At 47.5% G+C, this 26,268-nt stretch overlaps 1 protein-coding gene across 2 annotated transcripts; it reads right to left on the reverse strand.

Annotated features, from left to right (window-relative positions):
* Positions 1–3,113: 3,113 nt before the first annotated feature.
* Positions 3,114–20,562, reverse strand: HEPACAM (hepatic and glial cell adhesion molecule). Of its 2 annotated transcripts, none has more exons than XM_019955070.2 (7): positions 20,097–20,562; positions 9,641–9,982; positions 8,445–8,726; positions 8,055–8,154; positions 6,896–6,969; positions 6,527–6,597; positions 3,114–5,328 (listed from the first exon to the last, which is right to left on the reverse strand). In XM_019955070.2, the coding sequence occupies exons 1-7, from the start codon at positions 20,179–20,181 to the stop codon at positions 5,026–5,028; spliced, it is 1,257 nt and encodes a 418-aa protein (XP_019810629.2). In that variant the 5' UTR covers positions 20,182–20,562; the 3' UTR covers positions 3,114–5,025. The 2 variants fall into 2 exon arrangements, with proteins under 2 accessions (XP_019810629.2, XP_070638651.1); XM_070782550.1 differs by having other exon boundaries at positions 6,740–6,969.
* Positions 20,563–26,268: the final 5,706 nt, after the last annotated feature.

Consider the following 26,268-nt stretch of genomic DNA (forward strand, 5'->3'; position numbering starts at 1 on the left):
TATTTTCATTTTATAAGATATTATTTAATTTGTCAACATTTTTACTAATTTCTTTGGTCACTATTCTTTCTTCATCTCAAGCCTGTCTTTTGGAATAATTTTCTTTTTTCCTAAGATGTGTCATTAGGAGTTCTTTTGGTGTTGATGGTAAACTGTAGTTTTTGTCCATCTGATAATATATTTTACCCTCATATTTGGAAGACTGCGGTGGTAGGTACAATATTCTAGGTTAATAGCTATTTTTAACCGTCATTTTGAAGATATTGTTCACTTTCTAATGATTTCTTTTATTATTGTCTGAATGTGTAAGACCTTTTTCCCTCTGACAGCCATTAAGATTGCCAACTATAAATTGGCACTTGCCGTCTGCCTCTACAAGGATGCAGTCATGAGCCACTGCGGCTGCTAAACCAACACTCCTCTGAGAGGAGTTCAGGGTGAAGATCAGGAATGAGGCACTCTGTGTTCTGGGAAAAATCTGGCAGAACAGGTCTTCCAATATATATTTTCAGGAGAAGATTTTATGAGCCTCATTCTTTATCTTAAAAAAATTATTTATTTATTTGGCTGGGTCGGGTCTTCGTTGTGGCACAGGGGTCTCTGCAGCTCATGGACTCCCTAGCGGCGGCATGTGGGCTCTAGAGTGTCCAGGATCTGGTAGCTGTGGCTCTAGTTGCTCCACTGCATGTGGGATCTTAGATCCCAGACCAGAGACTGAGCCTCGTCCGCTGCTTTGCAACGTGGATCTTTAACCACTGGACCACTAGGGAAGTCCCTATGAGCCCAATCCTCGCATCTCCTCGTATCTTCTAGAAAAGCATTAAAATCATTAACAGGGACATCTGCTCTTCATGACTAGCAGCAAGCCTCCACCAAAATGTATGCCTGACTGCAGGTATCCCCCCTTCACTAAAATCATATTACACTCACTTTCCCCATTGCCTCTGCAGCATTCTCAGGGCTATCTGAATGCTGTCTCCTAGGCTATAGTCATTTTGCCCCAAATAAAACTTAACTCACAACTCTCACGCTGTACATTTTTTCCCATCAACAAGATTGTCTCTTTTTCTTTGATATACTCTAGTTTTACTACATTTTAGGTAGGTGTGGAAACCTTTACAAGTATCTTGTGTGTTAACCTTCTTGAATGTGTATATTTATGTTTGTCATGAGTTCTACAAAAATTTCAGTCATTACCTGACTCATTTGAAAAGACCCTGATGCTGGGAAACATTGAGGGCAGGAGGAGAAGGGAACAACAGAGGATGAGATAGTGGGATGGTATCACCAACTCAATGGACACGAGTTTGGGTGGACTCCGGCGGTTGGTGATGGACAGGGAGGCCTGGCGTGCTGGGGTTCATGGGGTTGCAAAGAGTCGGACACGACTGAGTGACTAAACTGAACTGAACTGAACTCTCAAAATACTGCCTCTGCTCTATCTCTCTATTCTCCCCTTTGAACTCTTGATGAAATGTTAGACCTTTTCATTCTACATGAAAGAAAAGTGAAAGTGAAGTCGCTCAATCGTGTCTGACTCTTTGTGACCCCATAGACTGCAGCCTGCCAGGATCCTCCATCCATGGAATTTTTCAGACAACAGTACTGGAGTGGGTTGCCATTTCTTTCTCCAGGAGATCTTCCCAACCCAGGGATTGAACCCAGGTCTCCTGCACTGCAGGCAGACGCTTTACTGTCTGAGCCACCAGGGAAGCCCTCGTTCTACATGACCTGAGCCTTAATCTCTTTTTCTCATGTATTTCATTTCCTTGTCTGTCTGTGTCCTATTCTGGATAATTTTTTCAGATAAACTAACTCTCTTCAGCTGTATTTAATGTATTTAACCTCTTTTGTTTACATTTTTATTTTAATAAGTCATATTTTTGTTTATAAAAGTTCTATTTGTTCCTTTTCAAACTTGATCACTTTTGATAGTATCTTGTTGCTTATTCATTTTTTATAACAGTGTCTTTTATTCCTTCAAGCATTTCATGATTATTTTATGTTTTATGTCTGATAATTTCAATATTCGAAGACCTGGGCGGTCTAAATACATTGCTTCTTGCATTTGCTGACTTTCATTCTTGGTGACTTGTTTCCTTCCGTGTTTGATGTCCTTTCCTTGTCAACTCATCTTTGATTGGTCTTAGTCTCTGAACATTTAAGGAGATGGTTTTCTTCAGAGAGGATTTTCGTTTTTATTTTGGGAGCCTGGGATGCTACCAACTGGAGGCCAATACCAACGTAATCCAGGAGTCTCAGGTTCAGCTCCCGCACTTGGCCACTGGCACGAGTCTGGTCTTTGTCAGTGCTAATATAAATGTGTGCTGTGCTTAGTGGCTCAGTTGTGTCTGACTCTTTGTGACCACATGGACTGTAGCCTGCCAGGCTCCTCTGTCCATGGAATTCTCCAGGCAAGAATACTGGAATGGGTTGCCGTGCCCTCCTCTAGGGGATCTTCCCAACCCAGGGATTGAACCCAGGTCTCCGGCATTGTAGGTGGATTCTTTACCATCTGAGCCACCAGGGAAGCCCAGTTGAAACATTTGCCCTTGGTTGATCCACATTTTATGAGTGCTAAGAAGTAAGGATTCTACTTACTAAGCATTTTTTACATGCTGCTCCTGTCTGGAATATGTGTCCTTCCATCCTTTTCTTTCCTCCACCCGATTAACCTGTCTTTCTAAGACTAAGTTCAGGCTTGTTCTCCTCCAAGATACCTTTGCTGAACACCCCTAATCTGGGTTAGATGCTGCTTTTACATGCTTCTAGAGCACGTTGTATATACTTCTATCGTTGCATTTTCCACACTGTATTATGCTAATCTGTTTATTATCTGTGTTCCTTCATGAGACTGTCTCTTTGGTATGTCATGGCATAGTAACACTGTCTCCCAGCTTCTAGCACACTTCATGGTCCATGAAGACATGTTTACTGAATAAAAGAAAGAACATCAGAATGAATGAATGAGTGTGTGATGATTTTGGAATCAACAATTTGGGATTTCCAGAGAAGGTGAAGGATGATGAAGGAAGATGAGAAGAAAAGAGAAAAGGGAAACGACTGGTATTTTTAGGCAATTTGTTTGTTCTCCTTGATTAAGTGAAACAAAGTTTTCACTTCATTTCATCAAAAGTTTATTGAGCATCCAGAATGTGCTAGGCACTCTGCTAGATGCCAGTAATACAAAGATGAAGATCAAAACAAAACAAAAACAAAACCACTTCCTTGCTCCACCCCCTCCCCCCAATTAAGGCAGATTTGACTTGAGCCTGGGAAGCCAGCCCCTCAGGGATGCAGCATTGGGGATTAGAGTACAGTTTGCCCTAATCTCACCTTAATCTTCACCCTTGCCTCTCCAGGTTGACTGGGATGTACCTGTCTGAGACCGCATCTTGCATCTTCCACCTGCCTGAGCAACTTGGGTGGGGGTGTGTGGGTGTTCCCCGCCCCGCCCCTGCCCCACATGCATCATCTCCTAGATCAGGTACCTGGGGAAGTGAGGGGAGCAGTTTTGGGGTGAGGAAGCAGAGCTGCAAAGGCACACCTGCGCAGATGAGCCTGGAGAAATGCATCGGGGCAGGGAGCTGCGAGGACCACGACCTGCAAGTTATGGGGGGGAGTCAACTAGAAATGCTGCTGCCCTTGGGCTGGGACAAAACTTGTTCCATGTGGAGTGGTGGGGAATTGGGACCTCGGGAGGGAGTTCCTCTGTGGGATGGTGCAGGGTCCGAGCTGGAGCTCAGGAAGCTGAGGAGAGACCAGAGATGCACTAGAGGCATCAGGGAAGACAGGTCAGCACACACAGAGGGCTTTTTTCTTTTGCATCATTTTAATCGCCCTCTCTCTTCACAAGGTAGATGACTGTCTTTCCTCCAAACTGTGCAAGAAGTGGTGGCAGCACGGGCATGGCCTAGCTACACAGTGGACCAATCTCTCCATACTCTGCAGGTTTGTGTAATTAGGGCGCTTGCCCTGGCCTGTCTCCTGGGCCCTGCACACCTGGGAGCAAGGCAGGTGAGAGGCCGGAGACCAAGGGTTCCATACGGCCTCTAAGACGCAGTGGTGGGCGGGGAGATCAATGAGCGTCTTCCTCCTTCCACTATTTCTGGGGAGAGTCGAACTTCATCTTCTTAAACCTACAGGAAGCTCGACAACCTTTCCCAGGGACAGTGATTGTTTGAAAGGCTTATTTCATGCAAAGCCAGGGAGAACCAGTAGATAGGAGGGGTCAAAAGACAGATCCTCACTTGATTTAGCTTTCTGGGTCTGGGAATGAGTGAGGAGCCCCTTCTCTAGGGACTAGAGATGAAAAGAATGCTGGGCACGCTGCTGAGGGGGCCTTTGGGAGGAAGCCAAGCCTGGGAGGCTTGAATCCTTTGCTCTGGCTAGACCCGGGTTGTGGGGGGGAGAGTGGCAAAGAAATACCCTTGAACTCCTCCCTGGCCAACTGGTAGGTACCCAGGTCCCAGATGCCTGAGAAGGGTGCCCCAAGGTCCTGTCTTCACAGTGAATTTCTGGGCTCCCCCTTAGTTCAGGACAGTTGTACCTTTGAGGCAAGTGGCCTCTCTAATCTGGGTTTGCCGAGAAAGTTCCCCAGGAACCAGGAGTTCGTTCCTGGAGAGCAAGGGGAGAGGGTGGGTGGGAAGCATAAATGCGCCCTAGGAAGGACACAGGATAGTCATTGGGGTTAGGTTACTGATGTTAGTTTCCATAAGCCTCTCCGGGGATTGGGCCGTAAATTTAATAATCTATGTGGTCCTAAGAGGGCACAACCCACACCCACTGATAACACAGCCAGTGATCAGGGAGCAAACGCACCCCGATTTCACAATCCGGTCCACCCTCCGCCATTCCCGCCTCGTCCCCGGACTCCGCAGGCTCACAGTGGTCCCCGCGCCCTATCCTCTCGCCCGGCGGGACCTCTCCTAATCCCTCGCCCCTCGCGGGCCGCAGTCCCGCTGCCCCGCCCTCCCCTGGACGCGGGCCTCGGTGTGCGGGCGCCTCCGGAGGACGCAAGGAGGCTCAAGCGCTGATCTCCACCGGCCCCGCCTCGTCTTGCTCGCGGATCAGGTGCACGCCCGCAGTCCGCAGTGTGCGCGAGGCGCTGCGCGAGCGGCCAGGCGAGCCGGGGGCCCGGGGCGGCGACGAGTGCGTCCGGCCGGTGGCGGGGGAGCGCGCTGGGGAGCGCGGGTAGCGACGGGCGGAGCGAATGGGTAGCCCGGGCGACCGACCCGGCACGGCCGGGGACACGGAGTACCCCGGCGGGCCGGGCTCCGCCGCGCTCCGAGGCTCTGAGGCGGGGTTCTCCTCCGGCTCCGGGGAGTCCTGCAAGGACAGTTGCCAGGAGGGGTCAGGGGACAGCTGGCCAGGGCTGGGAGCACGCCCGGTGTTCCAGGGCCCTAGGAATACCGAGGTGAAAGAGACACAGTCCCCTTCACACTCTCATCTCCCGGAAGGCTGAAGACCTAGGTCTGGTTTCTCTTGCAACATAGGGCACAAAGCAGTGGTTTTTCCAGTAGTCATGTATGGTTGCGAGAGTTGGACTATAAAGAAAGCTGAGCGCTGAAGAATTGATGCTTTTGAATTGTGGTGTTGGAGAAGACTCTTGAGAGTCCCTTGGACTGCAAGGAGAGCCAACCAGTCCATCCTAAAGGAAATCAGTCCTGAATATTCATTGGAAGAACTGATGCTGAAGCTGAAACTCCAGTACTTTGGCCACCTGATGCAAAGAATTGACTCATTGGGAAAGACCCTGATGCTGGGAAAGATTGAAGGCAGGAGGAGAAGGGGATGCCAGAGGATGAGATGGTTGGATGGCATCATCAACTCGATGGACATGAGACTGAGCAAGCTCCAGGAGTTGGTGATGGCCAGGGAAGCCTGGCGTGCTGCAGTCCATGGGGTTGCAAAGAGTCAGGCATGACTGAGTGACTGAACTGAACTGAAGGACACTTAGCATGGTGCCTGGCACATAATAGGTGCTCATTAAATGTTGAAATGCATTAAACTGAGGGGTTTGACCACTTATTTTCTGCCTTCCACCTGGCTTGGACAGTGTGGGACAGAGTTGGTTGTTGAATAGCTGGAAAGTCACCCAAAGCCCATGTCCAGAGATCTGGGTACTGCCACCAATTGGAGAAGGAAATGGTAACCCACTCCAGTATTCTTGCCTGGAGAATTTCTTGGACAGAGGAGCCTGGCAGGCTACAGTCCATAAAGTTGCAAAGAACACAACTGAGCAACTAACACACAGACAGACACTGCCACCGATTCACTTGTTTGATTCTGAACAAGTCATTTTACCCCTGTCATTTTACCCTGTTTTATTAGACGAAAATAATAAAATAGGGTAAAATGATTTTTACCCTATTTTTCTTATCTCTAAGGTGGGGATGACAGAAATATTTCTCAGGGTTATTCTGAGTCCTAGAAAGGGATGTCAGCATAGCGGGGCTACGGTAGCACCAGAACGTGACAGGGACTGATGGGGTGTTCGTGGGGCACTTAGCCCGGAGCTGCTTACCTTGTCTTTCAGGATGTAGAGTGCCATGGGGTTCTTCCGTTCCTGCTCTCCGCTTCGGGGGAGGGTGTCTGCTGCACGGGGCAAAGAAGGGGGCGGCTGGCGCAGGTCCAGAACCCTCTCCACCAGCCAGCAACTATACTCCTTGCTTCCCAGCGGCCAGTCAGGGTCCCGCCACAACCTCTACCAAAGGATCCGTCATCCCCGGGGTCCTACCTTGGCTGCTCCTCTCCCTGCTCTGCAGTCTTCGTGCAGTTGGTGGAGGAAGGGGCCCTGCAGAGCTGGCTTCCTTGTCGCCCAGATCTGCCTTTTCCCAGCAGCCCACTGCTCTGAGTGACGATGGGATGGGTGAGTGGGCGGCTGGGAGCTCACCTTCTGGTTTCAGGCGGTCATCACTCTGATCCATATACTCCATGGAGTTTTGCTTCTCCAGCTTCCTCTTCTTCCTGCAAATCAACCCAGCACCTGGTGAACACAGCTGCTGAGTGTGAGCAGAAGTTCTGGGCGTGGGGACACAGTGGGGCAGTATCTGATGGCCATAAATGAGGCTGTGTAATAGGAAGACGGGCTGGGTGTGGTGGGATGGGGTATATCCCATCTAGGTTTGCAGCCTGAGTCTGGCCCTGGCAAGTCATTTAACTCATCTGAGTCCCGAGTCAGTATCTGTAAACTGCAGAGAATCACACTAAGATAATCACACTGAAAGGTAGTGTGCTAACCACAAACACAGTGCCTGGCTCACAGAAGGTGAAGTGCAAGTGAAACCATTATTAACAATGCTGGGATTGTTGGGGTTTTGAGCACAGGATGTAATTCCATATACAATGCATGCAATGGTAAAATGGATCTTTTGGGAAGAGCTTTGGCCTGGGAGGAAAGGCATTTAAAGAGACTAAGAGGAGGGGACTTCCTTGGTGGTCTGATGGTTAAGACTTTGCCTTCGAATGCAGAGGGTGTAGGTTTGATCCCTGCTCGGAGAGCTAAGATCCCACATGCCTTACAGCCAAAAAACCAAAACATAAAACAGAAGCAATATTGTAACAAGGTCAAAAAAGACTTTAAAAATGGTTCACATTAAAAAAAAAAGGTTTTTGTTTTTGTTTTTAAATAAATAAAGAGACCAAGAGGAGCTTAGTGGTGGTCCAGTGAATGGTTAAGAATCCGCCTTGCAATGCAGGGGACACGAATTCAAACCCTGGTCTGGGAAGATCCCACATGCCTTGGGGCAACTAAGCCCGTGTGCCACAACTACTGAGTCAATGTGCTGCAACTACCGAAGCCCCTGCACCCTAGAGCCCATGCTCTGCAACCAGAGAAGCCACCACAAAGAGAAGCCCACCCACTGAAACTGGAGAGTATCCCCCGACTCACTGCAACTAGGGAAAGCCCATGTGCAGCAATGAAGACCCAGCACAGCCAAAAATAAATAATTTTAAAAAAGAGAGAGAGAGACTAAGGAAAGAACGGAGCTCGGGGCTGGGGTGGGTGGAAGGATTCGGATACTCAGGGAGGGGGGACCTTGGAGAGTTACCCAGACTTTTTGGAGGGTTTCCAGCAGGCGCAGACAGTCACCAAGGTCACAAGGAGGAAGATGCCTCCTGTGGACAAGATGATGTAGAGGGAGCTTCTTCCTAGGGAGAGAGGGAGGCAGAGAGGTGGGAGAGACTTCAAGGTGAGCAGTGGGTGTGGGGAGAGAGCTCCCTGGGGCCGAAAGAAGACAAAAGGAGCCCCAGGCAGCAGGGCTGGCCAGTGGTGGACTTTCCCTGGAGCTCACTCCCACCAATGGCTGTCCTCCAGGGAGACCTGGCCCAGTCCGCCTCTCTCCCACTCCAGTGGCACTCTGTCTGGGATGTCCTCAGCCTCTCGTGGGCACCTGCCTCTCAGGGTTGTGAGTCCCAAGGGAGGGTGGCGGGAGACTCACGGTACACGGTGATCTTGACGGGCGGGCTGCGGCCCTGGCTGATGGGGTTTTCCACCACACAGCTGTACAGGTCGTCATCCTCCATGAGCACGCGCGTGATGGTGAGCACCTTTTGGTCTGGAGACAGGAGCATCCGAGAGTCGTTGAGGAGGGGCTTGCCGTCCTTCAGCCAGGTGTAGCTGGGTTTGGTGCCGTTCTCGTGTGAGCAGTTCAGGGTGAAGGCCTCGCTGAGCTCCAGCACCGTGGTTGATGCTACTAACACCTGCGGCCTTGAAATGGGCACTGAGCCCGGGGGTGGGGGAACCTGTGAGCCAGGGGCCAAAAAGCATCTCCCCTCCCCTTAACTGCCCACCTTCCAGCTGATCTGTGGTCTTCAGAGGTCTCAGTATAGCTCTTTACCACCACCCACCCACCCACCTATACATCCATCCATCCATTTATTCATTTATTTACCCACTATTTATTGAGGACCTAATTGAGCACAGGGGGTACAATGCAGAACAAGACAGCCATGGTCCCTGCCCTTCTGGACCTTCCCTTCCTTTCTTCCCAAATACCTTTCTGAGATGTCTTAAGCTGATCAGCCTGGAAAATATTTTCAATGGGCTAAGTTCAGGTCTGTGCATTCTAAGTTGCTAAGTTGTGTCCGACTCCTTGCAACCCCATGGACTCTAGCCTGCCAGGCTCCTCTCTCCGTGGGATTCTCCAGGCAAGAGTACTGGAGTGGGTTGCCATTTCCTTCTCCAAGAGATCTTCCTGACCCAGGGATTGAACCCAGGTTTCCTGAGGCTCCTGCATTGCAGGTGGATCCTTTACTGCTGAGACACAGGGGAAGCCCCAAATAGGTTCCGATATTGACTCTCACTTACTAGTTGAGTAGAGTTGGTCAAATTATTCAACCTCATTGTGCCTCAGTTTTCTCATCTCTTGAAACAGGGCCAATGATGTTAACTATCCCTAGATTATTATAAGCATTAAATGAGTCAATATAGGCAAAAACTTACAATCATTTCTGGCTCATAGTAACCACATGTTAGCTGTGGTCTATCTGCCAGTCTCTAAGGTCCAGTTGGCTCACTCTCTGCTCCCCAGTGGCTCTTGTATGGGTTTTCCTGGGTCTAGCTAGGGTACTGGGTGGACCTTGCCCCCCACCCCAGCTGCTGGTACCCCCGCTCCTTCCCTGCCCGAGACCTTACCATCTACAGTGAGGTTGATGGTCTTCTCCCCGGTGAAAGTGTCATCGGTGATGGAAATCTCGACCTCGTAGGTGCCCTCGTCGGCCAGTTGCAGGTCGCTGAGAAGCAGGGAGCCGTTTTCGAAGAGGCGGATGCGGTCTCGATAGTCAGGCCGCAGGGTGCCAATGACCTCTGTGCCGATGGACTGAACCACGGTCACTGGCTTGTCCCGTTTCAGCTGCCACTTGACCACGGGCTTGTCACTGCTGGTGCTGCTATACTGCACGGAGAGCAGGGCGGCCTTCCCCACCGTGCCATGGATCAGGCGCACCGGGCTGGTGATGTTCACGCCTTCCAGGGGCTCTGTGAACAGAAGCCCACAGAGAGAGGGCAATGTCAGGCCCTGGCTTCTTACTCCACTCTCATTTCTGAGTCCTCTGGTCTCTCCATGCCTCACCACTCTGGGCTCTTCACTTCCTAACAGTTCTTCCTTTTTCCAAGCCAAAAGGCAATGAAACTAAAATGTTAGTTGTGCAGATCGAAGCAAATTTAATTTACTAAACATATCCAACCCACTTTGGGAACAAGTGCTTTGTTACGTAGTGAGCTCCTCGTCTTTAGAAGTAATCAAGGAAAGGCCAATTGAATGTTCATTCCCCTCCCCGTGCTTTCGTTTTCTCCTCTGAATAATGAGGTATCCCATGGACAGAGGAGCCTGGTGGGCTGCAGTCCATGGGGTCGCTAAGAGTTGGGCACAACTGAGTGACTTCACTTTCACTTTTCACTTTCATGCATTGGAGAAGGAAATGGCAACCCACTCCAGTATTCTTGCCTGGAGAATCCCAGGGACAGAGGAGCCTAGTGGGCTGCCGTCTATGGGGTCACACAGAGTCGGACACGACTGAAGCGACTTAGCAGCAGCAGCAGTAGCAGGACCAGATAATCTGCAACCTGACATTTCAATCCTGACATTCTATCATCATCTGTCAAGAATGTTGTAATAAAAAAAACCTTAGGTGTAGAAGACACTATTGCAATGATGAAAGCCACCATATTCATGACTTTATATACTTGTCATTGAGGGGAGTCTCAACAGTGGGGGGAGTTAGAATGGACAAAACCAAGTATTTTCAAATTTTCTTATTAAAGGTATTTTTGTTCCCACAAAACCCTATATAAATTGAAAAGGAATGAAATTTAGTTCTAGCTCACTTGATTTAGTCAAAGAGGTGGTGGGGACCTGAGTCCTGTCCTTTCCAGGATCTCGGGGTGCTGCTAGTGAATCTTCTATGGCTCTGTGCATCAGACTGAAATCTGATTGACCTCATGATCCTTAAGATTCCTCCAGCTCGTGGTTTCTGGGATTATATAGATGGGATTTCCTGCCTAGCAGGTGCTAGGTCCCAGGCTTGGTTTGACTTAGAGACACAAGCTTTCATACTTCCCTGAACAGGCAAACAGGGTTTGGTGTAGGTGACTTGAAGTGGCTCTGAAAAAAATCAGTGAGCTTCACTAAGGGCCAGGATGGGAACATCTACTCCCCTTCTCAGGACCCAGTCTGAAGCAGTGGGGTCAGCACATGAGGGTGATGTATGCAGAGCCACCCTGGGGTTTAGCAACCCCAAGCTCCTTGGTTCTCATTTCTTCTTTCCAGGAGGCTGGTCTATGACAGTCCCAGCCCCAAGGAAAAGTGGAATGGATTCCCCTCCCTGCTTCTCTCTTCTTGGACTCTCCCTTGAGTTTCCCCTGTGTCTACTCTGTCTTATCACATATAAGGTCCTGGTAGTGCTTTGGGGATGTCTTGCTCCCTTCAAGTTTGCTCTTTCTACCAATTTGTTTATTTATTTTTGCTGCATCATGCAACATGTGGGATCTTAGTTCCCTGACCAGGGATCGAACCAGGGTCCGCTGCAGTGGAAGCACGGAGTCCCAACCCTGAACTGCCAGGGAAGTCCCTCTTTCTACCAGTGTAAATTTGGTCCTTCTGGGGACTTCCCTGGTGGTCCAGGGGCTAAGATCTCCCACTCCCAATGCAGGAGGCCTGGGTTCCAGCCCTGGTCGAGGAACTAGATCCTGCCTGCCAACTAAGATCTGGCACAGTGAAATAAATAAATATTTAAAAAACAAAAAATAAACTTGATTCTTCTGGATAAAACCATTGGAGAAGTTACTGCATGTGGATCACCCTGGGCCTCACCCTCCTCTTGGTGGGTGCCTTCCCCGTGTCTGTGCACGAGTCGTGCCCCTGAGTCATAGGGGTGTATGTAGGCATGTTCAGAAGTGGAGGGAGCAGTCTTTCCCAGAAGCTGACAAAGAGCATTTTCTGCTGAGCAAACACTGTTTCCCAAAATCTAGCCAAGATTGGAGTTGGTTTTAAGGACAGGGTCCCACAACTTTCAAGGGACACGGAGAACTAGGACAGGAGCCAAGGAAGGACATAGAAGCGAGGAAATGGCTAATGGTGCAAATAAAAGGAACTAAAACTCTTCAACCTTGAGGAACGATTAACTTAATCATCGTCCTCAAGTCTCGAAAGCATCGTTAGGTAGAAAAGTCTCCGTTCCCGCTGGAGGCTGAACAGAAGGAAATTGACCTCGCTGCAAGATGTCCCTGCCAACTGAAATGGTCACACTGGATCAGGGAGGTGGCCCTCGTCAACTAGGATTTAAACTACTGTGACATCAAACAATGTCAAGCTTTAATGTATAAGAATGTACCTGCCAAAAGCCTTGGGGACCCTTAATAGCCACTTTCTTAAACCATCATCTGTTCATTTTTATGTGCCCTTTTTGGTGGGCAAAGGTTTTCTATTACCAGTATTTGCCTTAAATTTACCTTTTAAACATATCAGTGAGAGGGGTTGCCCTGGTGGTCCAGTGGCTAGGACTCCTCTCTCCCAATACAGGGGGCCTGGCTTTGATCCCTGGGTCAGGAAGATCGCCTGGAGGAAGGCATGGTAACCCACTCCAGTATCCTTGCCTGGAGAATCCCATGGACAAAGGAGCCTGGCGGGCTACAGTTGCAAAGAGTCAGACATGACTTAGCGACTAAGCACAGCACAGGGAACTAGGTCCCACGCCACAGCTAAGAGTTTGCATGCAATGAAGAGTTCGCATGTCACAGCTAAGAGTTTGCAGGTGGCAACTAAAGATTTCATGTGCAGCCAAATGTTGTTCAGTCACCAAGTTGTGTCGGACTCTTTGTGACCCCATGGACTGCTGCAAGCCAGTCTGTGTCCTTCCCTGCCCTTCACTATCTCCCAGAGTTTACTCAGACTCATGTCCATTGAATCAGTGATGCTGTCTAACCATCTCAAAAGCATTCATGAGATACTGTGAAACATATTACACATAACCCACACACTCCGATACCCCGGACTGCAGGTATGTCCCTTTTTAACTGAAAGGCTTTTTGTTTTGTTTGGATCTGTCTCTATAGGAAGTCCCTCCTTCCCTTGGGCTAGCATAGATACCCTTATTTGGGCTTTCTCCAACTCTATTATTTCTTTTTTGAGGTGTGGTGACCAGAACTGCATACAATAACCCAAAGGCAGCACACAGCATGGTTTTCTTTTTCTTTTTGGCTGCACTCCACAGTAAGTGGGGCCTTAGTTCCCCAGCCAGGAACTGAATCCACATCCCCTGCATTGGAAGGCAGAGTCTTAACCAGCGGACTGCTGGGGAAAGTCCCATATGCCATAGTTTTCTAAAGCAAAAAATATTACTTTCTGCTCTTCATTTTTATTTTTATTATTCTGAATGAATTAATAATAATGAATATTAAATGCTCTGAGAAAATAGCACCCCTCCTCTGGCCCTATTGTAGAGGAGCTTCACTGTTGGGGTGACTGTGTTAAGAGTTTTCTCTTGTTACTACGTTGAGGCCTACAAGAGTGTGAACTCATTTTAAGTGTCAATCACTCAGGAATATAAGGCAAAATCAGGACACAGAAATTGTGAAGAAGGCCCTTGGGATCCAGGAAGAGAAGGGTAGCTTTCTTCCTACCCTGTAAAGAAAGCAAATGTTCAGTAACGTGTATCTAGCTAATAAGTATAAAGATAGCACACAGAGATACACTGTGCTTTGGATAGGAGTAATCATTAATGTTAAGCTGTCAATTCTCCAAAGCTGGCTTATAAATTTAATACAATACTGATCAAAATCTCAAGAGATTTATCCTTGGCACTACAATAGACAAGTGTTATCAACAGAACAGAATGAAGAGTCCAAAAACAGACTTAAACATGATAGCCTGACTTTTTATTTTTGGTGTGAGGGTTGTGGGATCTTAGTTCCCCAACCGGAGACTGAACCCATGATACCTGCAGTGGAAACCTGGAGTCCTAACCACTGAACCACAGGTGACATGCAGTCAGGTACAGAAAGGATTTTTTTAAATAGATAGTGCTGGGCCACGTTGGAATAAAAATGAATTTTGGTCCTTACCTCACATCTCACACAAATACCAATTCTAGGTAGATTGTAGATCTAAATGTGAAAGGTAAAACAAGGTTTTAAAAAGAAAACATAGGAGAATATCTTTGTGACTTGAGGACACAAAGGTGGTACCCGTAAAAGATGAAAATGATACAGTGGACAATAAAATCACGAGCTTCTGTTCATCAGGAGACACCATTAAGAGAGTGAAAGGCAAGCCGTACAGTGGGAGATGGCCTTCCCAGGTGGCGCTAGCTGTAAAGAATCTGCCCGCCAGTGCAGGAGACAAAAGAGATATGGGTTTGATCCTTGGGTCGGGAAGATCCCCTGGAGGAGGGTATAGCAACCCAGTTCAGTGTTCTTGCCTGGAGAATCCCATGGACAGAGGAGATTGGTGGGCTACAGTCCATAGGGTCGCACAGAGTTGACATGACTGAAGCGATTTGGCACACACACACACGCACAGTGGGAGATAGTTGTAATACATATCTCCTATAAGTGACTCATATCTGACATATCTATTTTAAACTCCTACAAATTACCACTTTAAAAAAAAATCCAGGAAACTCAAAAGAAAATAGGCAAAAGATTTGGATCAGGTATTTCACATAAAAGGATTTTCAAATAGCTAATAAGTATATGAAAAAGACACAACTGCATTCATCACCATAGATTTGCAATTTAAAACCATAATTTAATGCCACCTCATACTAGGATGCCTAAAATGAAAAAAGAGAAGATTCAGTTATTGGTGAATATATGGAACGAACATCTGGGACTCTCAGTCAGGGCTGGTGGGAATGTAGCTTGATACAACCACTTCTAAAAACTCTGGCTATATCTACTAAGCCTAAGCGCATATATATAACTTGACAAATTCTACTCCTGGGTATATCTGTTCATCAAAAGACATCTACTAGAATGTTTTTAACAACTCTGTTCATAAAGGCCCAAACTGTTAACAACCAAAGTGTCTATCAAAATTGAATAGGTAAACAAATTTTGGTATATTTATATGATGGAATACTATATAGCACTGAGATCAAACAAGTTACAATTTCAACAACAACATGCATGAATCTTACAAATTTGGTGTTCTGTGAAAGAAACCAGGCTTAAAAGAATGCATAGATATAATTCCACTTTTATGAAGTTCAAAGACACACAAAATTAATCTGTATTAGAAATTAGTACACCACTGTGACCCTGGGGGGGAGGCAATAATAACAATATAGTGTGGAGGTACTATATCGCTTCTCAGTACTGAAATATTCTTTTCCATGACCTTGGGGGATAATTAAATGGATTTATTCACTTTTTAAAGGTTCCATAAAACTGTATCCTTATGCAAAATTGCATGTTCCTGTATATAATTTTCAATTGCAATTTTAAAAAAATACAGCACCTACAATATGGAAGGTGATCTTAGAACTCAGAGGGTGGAACCTAGCGAAGGGACTTCTTCCTAATGGGAGTGTAGAGGACAGACTGGCTCTAGGATCCCAGAGAGTAACATCTTGCACATCAGATTATCTAGATGTATGGCATGTTGTGTTTATGATTGTAAATTAGTATCCTAGCCTCTAGAAAAGCTGTGTTTGAATGTTCCAGGAATAGGGCTGTGATGGATTTAGGGAAGCCTCTTTAGCTCATATTAGGTCAGAGCACCAAGGACTAAGTGCTACTTGTCTGAGGCAAGTAAGGTGGCTGCTGCCACACGGGAGTATTGTTGCTGTTCAGTCGCTCAGTCTTGTCAGACTCTCTGCGACCCCATGGTCTGCAGCAGGCCAGGCTTCCCTGTCCATCACCAACTCTTGGAGCTTGCTCAAACTCATGTCCACTGAATTGATGATGCTGTCCAACCATCCCATCCTCTGTTGCCCCCCTTATCCTGCTCTCGATTTTTCCCAGCATCAGGGTCTTTTCCAATGAGTTGGCTCTTTGCATCAGGCAAAGTATCGGAGTTTCAACTTCAGCATCAGTCCTTCCTATGAATATTTAGGATTGATTTCCTTAATGGCAAGGGATTAAGGCAGATCTCTGGGAGCCAGAGTCATATGGTCTAGGCCACCCTTTTAGTGCCAGCCTTAAAGCTATATCTCCCAGCCTCCCTTGCAGTTAATTATGGCTGTGTCACTACTGATTTCTACCCAATAGTACTAGTAAAAGTGGTAGATTCCACTTATAGGCTGGTGTACTCCTTCCTTTTTTTTCCCTCCTTAATCCTCTACCTAAAAGAAACAGATAAATCTCAGGCTGACCATTGGAAACACATGTGAAAGTTGATAGCGCTCCATGAGCTTGGTCTATGGAAAACCTCATGGAGCAGTCTTTGTTCATATCAGGCCTTGCTTGAAACGGTACTGACTACTCCAGGGTTAATGCCAGGAGAACTTAAATGTTGGAATTTATTTGTCACAGAAGCTGACATTTTCCTAATAGATTGAGGATGGCGGAAATTCCTCATAGAATCTCAGCCTTTATTGCTTTTGAATCCACAGCAGTCCAATGGCCTGACCCCACACTTACCTCTTACCTATCTTAGTTTGTAACTAATATTAGCATAGTTTATATTTAGAATTTTTTGTTATACTTTTTTTTTTTGACCATGCAGCATGTGGGATTTTAGTTCATGGACCTGGGATTGAACCTGTGCCCCCTGCAGCAGAAGCACGGAGTCTTAACCATTGAACCACCAGGGAAGCCCCTTGTTAAATAATACTCAGTTCCATTGTCTCTCACAGAAGTTCCTTTTGTTTCTACCTAATCACAGTGACTGACAAGATCCTTCCATAATTTTTTCTTTACCATATATGACCTGAAAGAGCTTAGGGACACCCCTGATTTCTACATGTCATTGTACATTTCCTAGTCCCGGTTCGCTGCCTCCATACCGCTAGCTCTCATTTCCTCCATTCATTGTAATTTCCACTGACACTGCTGTCACTAAGACTAATGGTAACTTCTTAATGGCCACATCAGATGGGCTCTTTTAGGTCCTTATTACACCAGGTTCCTTGATACCTTTGATGTCGACTCTCTGAGAATATCCCAGCTCCCTTCACTTTCTGGACACCACAGTCTTCAAGATCTCCCTCTGTCTCTCTGATTGTTATGCACCTCCTCAATGGGCTTTTGTTCTCTGTTTTCCTCTGCAAATCTTGGGATTCCTCAGATTCACACAGACTTAGAGAATGAACTTATGCTTGCTGGGGGGAAGGGATAGTTAGGGAGTTTGATTGACATGTACACACTGCTATATTCAAAATGGGTAACCAACAAGGATCTACTGCATAGCACAGGAAATTCTGCTCAATGATATGTGGTAGCCTGGACGGAAGGGGAGTTTGTGGGAGAATGGATACATGTATATGTATGGCTGAATCCCTTCACTGAAAGTTATCACAACATTGTTAACTGGGTATACTCCAACACAAAAAGGTAAAAAATTTTAAAAAGTTTTCATTGGTTTTAAAAAAAGTCTTGGGGTTCCTCAGTGTTCCATTTTCAGCTCATTTATTTCTTTATTCTCACTGTTTTAAGTCTCACCTCTTAGCTGACAGCTTCCAAATACCTCTTCCTAACCCTCCAGTTTTAGGTTCAACATTTCCCCACAAATGTCTTACAGCCATTTCAACCTCAACATGAGTAACACTAATCATTATATCTCCCAATCTTGCCCCATTTTTTAACTTAATGTTTCACACAGAAACCCTACCTCCTTCCCTAGATTCTTTAACTTCCTATCAATTACTAGGTCCTGATTTTCCCTCCAAAATATTATCTCAATATCCTTCCCTCCCTCCCTCTTTATTCTAATTCCAGCCTGGTTCATTTCTCTCCTGAACTATTGCAGTAGCCTCGTTATGGGTTGACTTGTGCCCCCTATAATTTATGTCTTGAAGTCCTAATCCCAAGTATTTCAGTGTGTGTGTGCTCAGTCACTTCAAATGTGTCTGACTCTTTGCGACCCTGTGGACTGTAGCCTGCCAGGCTCCTCTGTCCATGGGATTCTTCAGGCAAGAATACCGGAGTGGGTTGCCATTTTCTGCTCCAGGGGATCTTCCTGACTCAGGGATCAAACCAACATCTCTTATGTCTTCTGCATTGGCAAGTGAATTCTTTACCACTGAGCCACTTGGGAAGCCCTATCTCAGAATGTGACCTTATTTGGCACTGGGGTCATTGTCAAGGTAACAAGCTAATACTGGAGGGAGTGGGCCCCCAATCTAAGATGAAAGCGAAAGTTGTGTCTGACTCTTTGCGACCCCATGGACTGTAGTTCATCAGGCTCCTCTGTCAATGGAATTTTCCAGGCAAGAATACTGGAGTGGAAGGCCATTTCCTTCTCTAAGAGATCTTCCCGACCCAGGGATTGAACCCAGGTCTCCTGCACTGCAGGCAGATTCTTTACTGTCTGAGCCACCAGGGAAGCCCAATCCAAGATGACTGGCGTTCTTATAAAAAGAAGAAATACGTATATACACACAAGCACAGGGAGAATGCCATGTAAAGATTAAAGTTAACCTGTCACAGCCAAGGAACTATCCAAAGACAGCAGAGAGGCCTAGAGTAGAACCCTGCCTAGCACCTTCGGAGGGCGTACAGCCTTCCCGCCACCTTGATCTTGAAATTTTACCCTCTGGAACTGTGAAACACAACGCTTCTGTTGTTGAAGTCATCCAGTTTGTGGTTCTACCAAATGGATACAGGCTTCCTTTCCTATCTTGCCTCCAGTTTTGCTCCAACGCCTCCTGGCCCTGCCTGTTCCCAGACTGAAAACCATTCCATGCCCTCCCCCGGCCCCCATTGTTTGCAAATTATCTTCCCATTTCCTTAGCAAGGTTTACATATCTCACCTAACTCCATTCACTCTTTCCTCTCCAGAAGGAGTGACTGACTGGGCTGCTCCTAACACGCAACACCATTTCAAGCTGTTGACCTTGGCCCATTTTCCTAACTATAATGCTCACTCCCACACCTACCTGTTTTTCTCATCCTTTAAAATTCAGCGCAGACACTCCCAAGTAACTTCCCCTCATATTCCCCTACTCGTATCCTGTACTACCAGCACCAGCTTCCTGATGGTGTAGGTGACCTCTCTCTGTCTCTCTGACTCATAGTAGTCTCTGCTTTTATTAAAATGATTTCTGCATCTATTTGCCCAATGAAACTGTAAATTCCTAGGCTCTCTGGAATGGTTTGTGCGTGTGCACATGCGTGTGTGCTCAATCACTCAGTCGTATCTGACTCTTAGTGACCCAATGGACTGTAGCCCGCCAGTCTCCTCTGTCCATGGAATTTTCCAGGCAAGAATACTGAAGTGGATTGCCATTTCCTACTCCAGGGGGTCTTTCTGACCCAGGGATCAAAACTGAGTCTCTTGCGTCTCCTGCATTGGCAGGCGGATTCTTATCACTGAGCCACCTGAGAACCCCACGTGTGTATGCGCACATAAGCACATGTATTGAAAATCAGATCATTTCTCCAAGAAGTTGGTAGGGGGCAGTACAGAAGATAGGTTTGTCTGTGGCGTGCCTGAGTTACGGATAGGTTGGTGTTACAGTCCCAAGCCAGGAGACTCATTATCTCCAAAGCTTCTTTCATCTCCCTTGCTGTTTTACACCCAGAGAAGCCAGGGTGTGGGGTTGAGGAGGCACAAAACCAAGATTTCCCCACCCCTCCAAGCCCCACCATAATCCCGACTGGGGATTATAAAGGATGCCTGACTGGCCCACGCCAACAAGACGTCCCATAAGCAGTGGCTCGTTGCCCTCCATCTAATGTACTGAATGCCGTGGGAGCTCCAAAGTCATGCAGGCTTTGGGGGCTGGGGGGCAGGGGCCAGGCAGGAGGCACACAGAATGAAGAAATACATTCAACACGAATGCCTGAATTCACTGAGCTGCTTCCCACGGTGGCTGGGCATTTTCCCCTCCTCCCGCCCCAGAGGCGTTCTGGCCCTCAGCTCCCCCATCCCTGTCCTTTGAAAGCCCCAGGCCCCTCCTGCAGACCCTGTCCTGCCCTCTGGTTCTCCTACCTGTCTGGATCAGAAGCAGGTAGACAAAAGGAGCGAGGCGCAGCGCACTGAAGGCTCTGGACGGGGCTTCCCTTTCTCTCTTCATTTTGGGTGGCGTTCTCCAGCTCTGGTGCAGACAATTAGCATGATTTCTCCACTCTGGGCACGTCCCTTTGTACCACTCGGAGTTTCTCTGCCCGGACACAACCCTGCCAAGTTCCCTCTGAATACACAGAGCTCTGTGTGTTGCTGGACTTGTTCTTTCCTCTCTTTCAGACCTGGCATTTTCTAGTTTCAAAGCCCTGCATCCCGGGTTGGGAAGAGGGTATCTGCTTGGAAGACCATCTCCAGCACAGCTTCCAGTCTGAGGGGTCCCAGCAGTTTCTTCACCTGCCTGAGCTGAACCCCACTGCCAGGGGGAGATGAGAATTTGGGCTCAGGGAGGGACCTTGTGTGTCCCAGCAAGCCCTGTCTCCACCTCTTGCTCCTCGTTCCTGCGAGGGAGGGTGCATGCCAGGGACACACCTCCAATAAACTCTGAAAAGGCAAGGAGAGGAGTTTTTTGGAAGCTTGGAATGAGAGATTTCAGAAACGGCTGGGGACGCGGAAAACCCCTCTTCTACCCCAAAACAAGAAGATTGGAAAATGGCTTGAATTGTATTATTATCATAGCTGTCAAGTTTGGGCTTCTCCCTCCTATCATAGAATCTTGTAGATGCTGGGGATCTTTTTCCAGTAGCTACTCTGCTCAATCCCCAGCCTCCAGTCCATTTTCTAGAACATGTCAGAGCAAAGATGATGGTAATACCCCAAGACCTTGGGGTTCGGCCACCAGCTGCAGCCCAGCTGTCTCCTCAAGTCTTGAAGTGTGATGAAGAAAAGCAGCCCAGCCCTGCCCTGCACCCCCATTACCACGTCCACAGCTTCTCCTGTGGGTCGCCAGTGGAACGCTTGCTCGCTCACTGTGTGATCTGGGGCTGACAGCCATTCAACCTTGTTAATTCTCCAATTTCACATCTGTAAACGGGGTGGGGGGGCAGTAGCTTCCTTGTAGAAACTGTTGAGAGGATTGATGAAGATTTAGTACAGTGGAGTGCCTAGAACATTCTTTGTTGGAGAGGTGATATGCGTATGTTTGTGTGTGTGTGTGCATCTCGGTCACCTCAGTCGTGTCTGACTCTTCGCAACGCTATGGACTTGTAGCCTGCCAGGCTCCTCTGTCTGTGGGATTCTCCAGGCAAGAATACTGGAGTGGGTTGCCGTGCCTTCCTCCAGGGGATCTTTCAGACTCAGGGATCGAACCCGCAACTCTTGAGTCTCCTGCGTTGGAGGGCGGGTTCTTTACCACCAGCAACACCTGAGAAGCCCTGGAGAGGTGATAATTTAAACCTAAAAGAAAAATCTTCTTCTAATTCCTTTAGGGATTTTTATGCCTTGGTGAGACCAAACTTTACAACTCCTCCTCTCAGCTGTCTCTAACACTGGAACTCTGGTCGTAATTTTATAAGTGTGGAAGTTATCTTTCAAAGTGTTCTTTTTACATACTAGAGAAAGCCTGTGTAAGCCAGGTTTCTATTTTTTAAAAATTTTTATCAGAGTATAGCTGCTTTACAATGCTGTGTTAGTTTTTATTGTACAGCAAAGAGAATCACTGACATGTATACATATATCTCCTCTTTTGGGGATTTCCTTCCCATCTAGGTCACCACAGAGCATTGAGTAGGGCTCCTTGTGCTCTACAGTAGGTTCTCATTAGTTATCTATTTCATACACAGTATCAACTCGGAGAAGGCAATGGCACCCCACTCCAGTACTCTTGCCTGGAAAATCCGATGGGTGGAGGACCCTGGTAGGCTCCAGTCCATGGGGTCACTAAGAATTGGACACGACTGAGCGACTTCACTTTCACTTTTCACTTTCATGCATTGGAGAAGGAAATGGCAACCCACTCCAGTGTTCTTGCCTGGAGAATCCCAGGGACAGAGGAGCCTGGTGGGCTGCCATCTATGGGGTCACACAGAGTCGGACATGACTGAAGTGACTTAGCAGCAGCAGTATCAAGTCAGGTTTCCAGAACTTAAGATTTAGTGCATGGTCCATCTGAGCTGAAGGATGGGGGAAAGAGATGGACAGCATTGGTTTTGGACGTCACAAAGGAACTCCAAAAAATATTCTGAAATGCATAAATGAGATTTTTTTTTCCTTTTGCATCTCTATGATTGCAACTTCTTCCTAGACAGCTTATGGCACTTGTCTGCCTCTGGTAGAGTTAGTGGAGCTTCAGCAGGAATACAATGAAAAAGCAAAAGGCAATATTCAGCTTCTGACATTTAAAATAGTATGTTAGAGTCAGTAGCAAGATGAAAGGCTTGAAAGCCAGTCTCTGTAAGGAACTGAAGGATATTTTAATTTCTTTTATCTGTTCCTTTGATGTATCATGGAGAGCAGGTTGTGGACCGGATCATAGTGTTCTTCTATAGTGTAGAAATGGCCTCTTTTGCTTGTGATGATTAGACCTGGAGGCTTATTGTCTGAGGTAAAAGGATATGAGGGGCTTCCAGGTGGCTCAGTGGTAAAGAACTCTCCTGACAACGCAGAGAGTTCCCCTCTCCAACCTCCAGGGGAAGTTTCCCTGGAGGAAGGCATGGCAACTCACTCCAGTATTCTTGCCTGAAGAATCCCATGGACAGAGAAGCCTGGCAAACTACATGAGGTCCATGGGGTCGCAAACAGTCGGACAAGACTGAAGCAACTTAGCACAAAAGAATATGACGTTCAGGAAATAGAAAGCCTGCAGTCTGCTGTTTTCAGCCTGAAGGATTATGGGAAGAGAACTGTGACAGAAGACAGAAGCAGGAAATAAGTTCTCCCCCCAACCCTCACCCCAGGGATGAACCTCAGGCTCCTTACCCCCACACAGAATACATGAGTGCCCCCAAAGAGCCGCACACTTCCTGAGGGGACCCAGAAGTGCTGGAGAGAAAGAACCAGCAGAAGGAAGAACAGGGAGGGAAGGGGCCGCACTAGGTACCTGAGGCCAGGCCACCAACTGCCCCTCAGACCAGGGAGCAACCGAGACTCGAGCAGAGACCAGTGGGAGTCCTGAAAGCCACACAGGTCCCCAGGCACTGTCTCCTCTGCTGTCACAAGGAGTCCTAGGCCCCACCAGCTGCTGTAGGAGACAGATGGGCTCCAGGCTAGACATTGACAACTGGCCTCCTATCCGCATTTCATGGGGCACAAAGAAGTGGGCTTCAGGCTGGATACTTACAGCTCTTTAGCATTTCTTGAGACAAGAGATAGGTGGGCTCCAGTTGAGGCATTTACAGTCAGCCTCCTGTTTGCCCTCCGAAATGGAAGCAACAAAAGAAACAAGGTAAATAGCAAATGTTTGTCTTTTATAAACACCTTAGGGTAATAGTCACAGCAAAAGTCAAGGTAATAGTCATGGCAAGGACAAAGAGAGGCAAAACCCTGTTTTAATAAATGATGAAGGGATCTCCGTGTCCCCCTCTTTTGAGACAAGTGAGACACTACAAATGCACCGAAAGGTTCTTTGTGGGTCAAAAGTCAAGAGACAATGCCAGGCCGTAATGAGTCTTGCTCCTCCCAGAAGCCTTCACTTGGATATCCATCTTGGCTGAGGGCGGTGTGCACACCCAGGGGAGTGTCCCAGGGTAGGTCAGGTGTAGAAAAATAAACCAGATAATTGGCCTGAAGGAAGACAAAGACCCAGAAGAACTGCCTGATATAAATGACTTAACTGCCCGCCTCTTTACTTCACTCCTCCTCACCAGAGGGGATGCCCGCACCCTTCCTCTCTGGGTGTGCATCTCCGTCTTGTTTCTGTCTTAACTAATCAAACCGTTTCTCTGTGTGCTCTCAAACTTGTTGTTGTGCTGTGTCTCTAATAATAAACTTTGTACCTGCCTCCGTGATAAATACATTTTCCAGTGGGGGCAAAGATCCAGGAAAAAATAGCTTCTAGCCTGAAGCCCTTGCTGGTCTGGTGGCTAGGATTCCTGGTTCTCATCCAGGCTACCCAGGTTCAATTCCTGGGCAAGGAATTAAGATCTCACTTCACGAAACCACTCACTGCTGCTTTGCCAAGATCACAGCTACGCTCACCATAAACCTTCTCAGAGAGGAGCTGGGTTGGGGGTAGAAACTGAAAAGATTGATTGATCCAAGCAGAGGCTAAGCTACGGAGACACGGGTTCGATCACTGGGTCGGGAAGATACCTGGAGGAGAAAATGGCAACCCTCTCCAGTATTCTTGCCTGGGAAATCCCGTGGATAGAGGAGCCTGGCAGGCTACAGTCTATAAGGTCACAAAGAGCCAGACATGACTGAACGACTGACACACACACACACAGCCCTACAGAACCTCATATCATCTGCTTCTGGGCTCTTCTCTCCTCAAGAACACAGAAGGACAGTGTCATCGGCCTCTGAAGCCCTACTGTGTTATACAGGCTGGGGCACATAGTAGGTACTCAGCAGACAGTTGCTGAACACTGAATGGGAGAGAACCTGTGGGGGTGGGGGAGCTGGGTAGAGTAAGGGGCAGCTGTGCGTGTGGGGGCTGGACCAGAGGAGTGACAGCGAGGAGGGCACCAAATAGCAACTGCAGAGAACAGAGCAGGGTGTGAACACACAGGAGGCATTCCTTGGTGAATTCCCAGAAATAACTGGAATGCACTTTGAGCGCAGCCACTGATCTACTAGGCAACTGGGTCACAGAGACATAGGTAACAGCCCAGTCAACTTGGTCTCGTACACGACACGTGTCGGTGATCTCACTTGCCCTGGCTGACCTTGTTTTAACCTCCCACCTGCCCTGTTTTAACCTCCCGGGCATCCCCTGGGTTTTTCCCTGCGGGTGTGTCTGTTCCAGCTAATTGTTGATGAGTCAGGCTGAGGTTTTGTGTTTTATTGGTAGGGATATCCTGATTATAAATATTACATGTCTTTAACTTTGAAAGTATATTTGTACTAGTCAATCAGCATGTCCCTCTTTGGGATCAGAAAATATGGTTACTGTGGCCATCTCCTCATTAGCCTGGGAGACCTCTTCAGGGCCCAGGCTGTAGCTCTTTATTCTTATGGGTCTCCTCCCAGGACCCAGTTCTGAGAGCTGCATAACGTGGCTGTTAAACAATGGTGGAGACACACCTCTTGACCGATGGCAGCCAAGGCCCATGCCCCTTCCTCCTCTGAGCACTTGAGTAGACGCATTTCCATGGGCATCTTCCTCTCCTGAGCTGCTCAACCCAGTCCTCTGGCCCTTCTGTTGCCCACGGTGGCTTCAGGCCACTCTTATTCGGCACTTATTCTGGGATTCTGACCCTACCCCGCCCCTGCCACCCTCCACCCCACACTCATGGCAGCCCTGGCCTGCTGTTCTCAGGCCCTGTCCTGAGCAACCAGCGGTCCTGCAGCTTGGAATAGAAACCCTCCCCCAACACACACACACACACACACACACACACACACTCCTCCCTGCTGGCTTAAACTCAGAAGTGTTCCGTTCTCCAGAATGGGAGGCACTGTTTTTGACTGAGTCACCACCTTATACAGACCTCTGTGAATTGCGGAGAAAAAAAATCAAGCTGACTGGAGAATTTATAAAATGATCTCTGCCCTTGAAGAACTGAAGGTCTAGCAGGAGTGGCAGAACAATCACAGAGCGACAGACTCACACACTGCAAGAGACACTTAGGAGGACCTTGTCTCACGTCTTCATTTCTCAGATGAGGGATTAAGGGACAGAGATGTTAAGGAATTTTCCCAGAGTTAACCTGCTACTTAACAACAGATCTGGGACTCCTAAAGTTACTTAACAGTACAGGCAAAAAGAGATAAAACACACACACACACACACAAATCATGTATAAATAATCACCAATTTTAATAACCCTACCGTTAGATTTAGGAATGTCCCCACCTACTTGGCCTGTTTTATTTTTTATTTTTTTGTCTCCAGGATCCAGGAAGAATGCTCTGGCACTGCTACTGCTAGTGGGTTCAGTCCTTACTAATACCGTAACATCACTGGTGATTTTATAGTTAGTGTCTTCTCCCTCCTTCCCTCATTCACTTCCTACTATTAATTGAGTCATTTCTGTCTCCTCCACTAACTTGTAATTAATCTTTGGTAGCAGAATGGAAAAAAAAAAAAAAAAAAACCTTT

The sequence above is a fragment of the Bos indicus genome, chromosome 29 (genome assembly GCF_029378745.1).
Source record: "Bos indicus isolate NIAB-ARS_2022 breed Sahiwal x Tharparkar chromosome 29, NIAB-ARS_B.indTharparkar_mat_pri_1.0, whole genome shotgun sequence".
Classification (NCBI taxonomy): domain Eukaryota; kingdom Metazoa; phylum Chordata; class Mammalia; order Artiodactyla; family Bovidae; genus Bos; species Bos indicus.

What these genes read in the sequence shown, in the direction of transcription:
- HEPACAM (XM_070782550.1), bottom strand. Translation starts at nt 20,181, where the DNA reads ATGAAGAGAGAAAGGGAAGCCCCGTCCAGAGCCTTCAGTGCGCTGCGC. An exon ending in CCTGCTTCTGATCCAGACAG is followed by an intron (nt 9,983 to 20,096) that starts GTAGGAGAACCA and finishes TTCTGTTCACAG; the next exon opens with AGCCCCTGGAAGGCGTGAAC. An exon ending in AAACCCTCCAAAAAGTCTGG is followed by an intron (nt 6,970 to 8,054) that starts GTAACTCTCCAA and finishes GTTGATTTGCAG; the next exon opens with GAAGAAGAGGAAGCTGGAGA.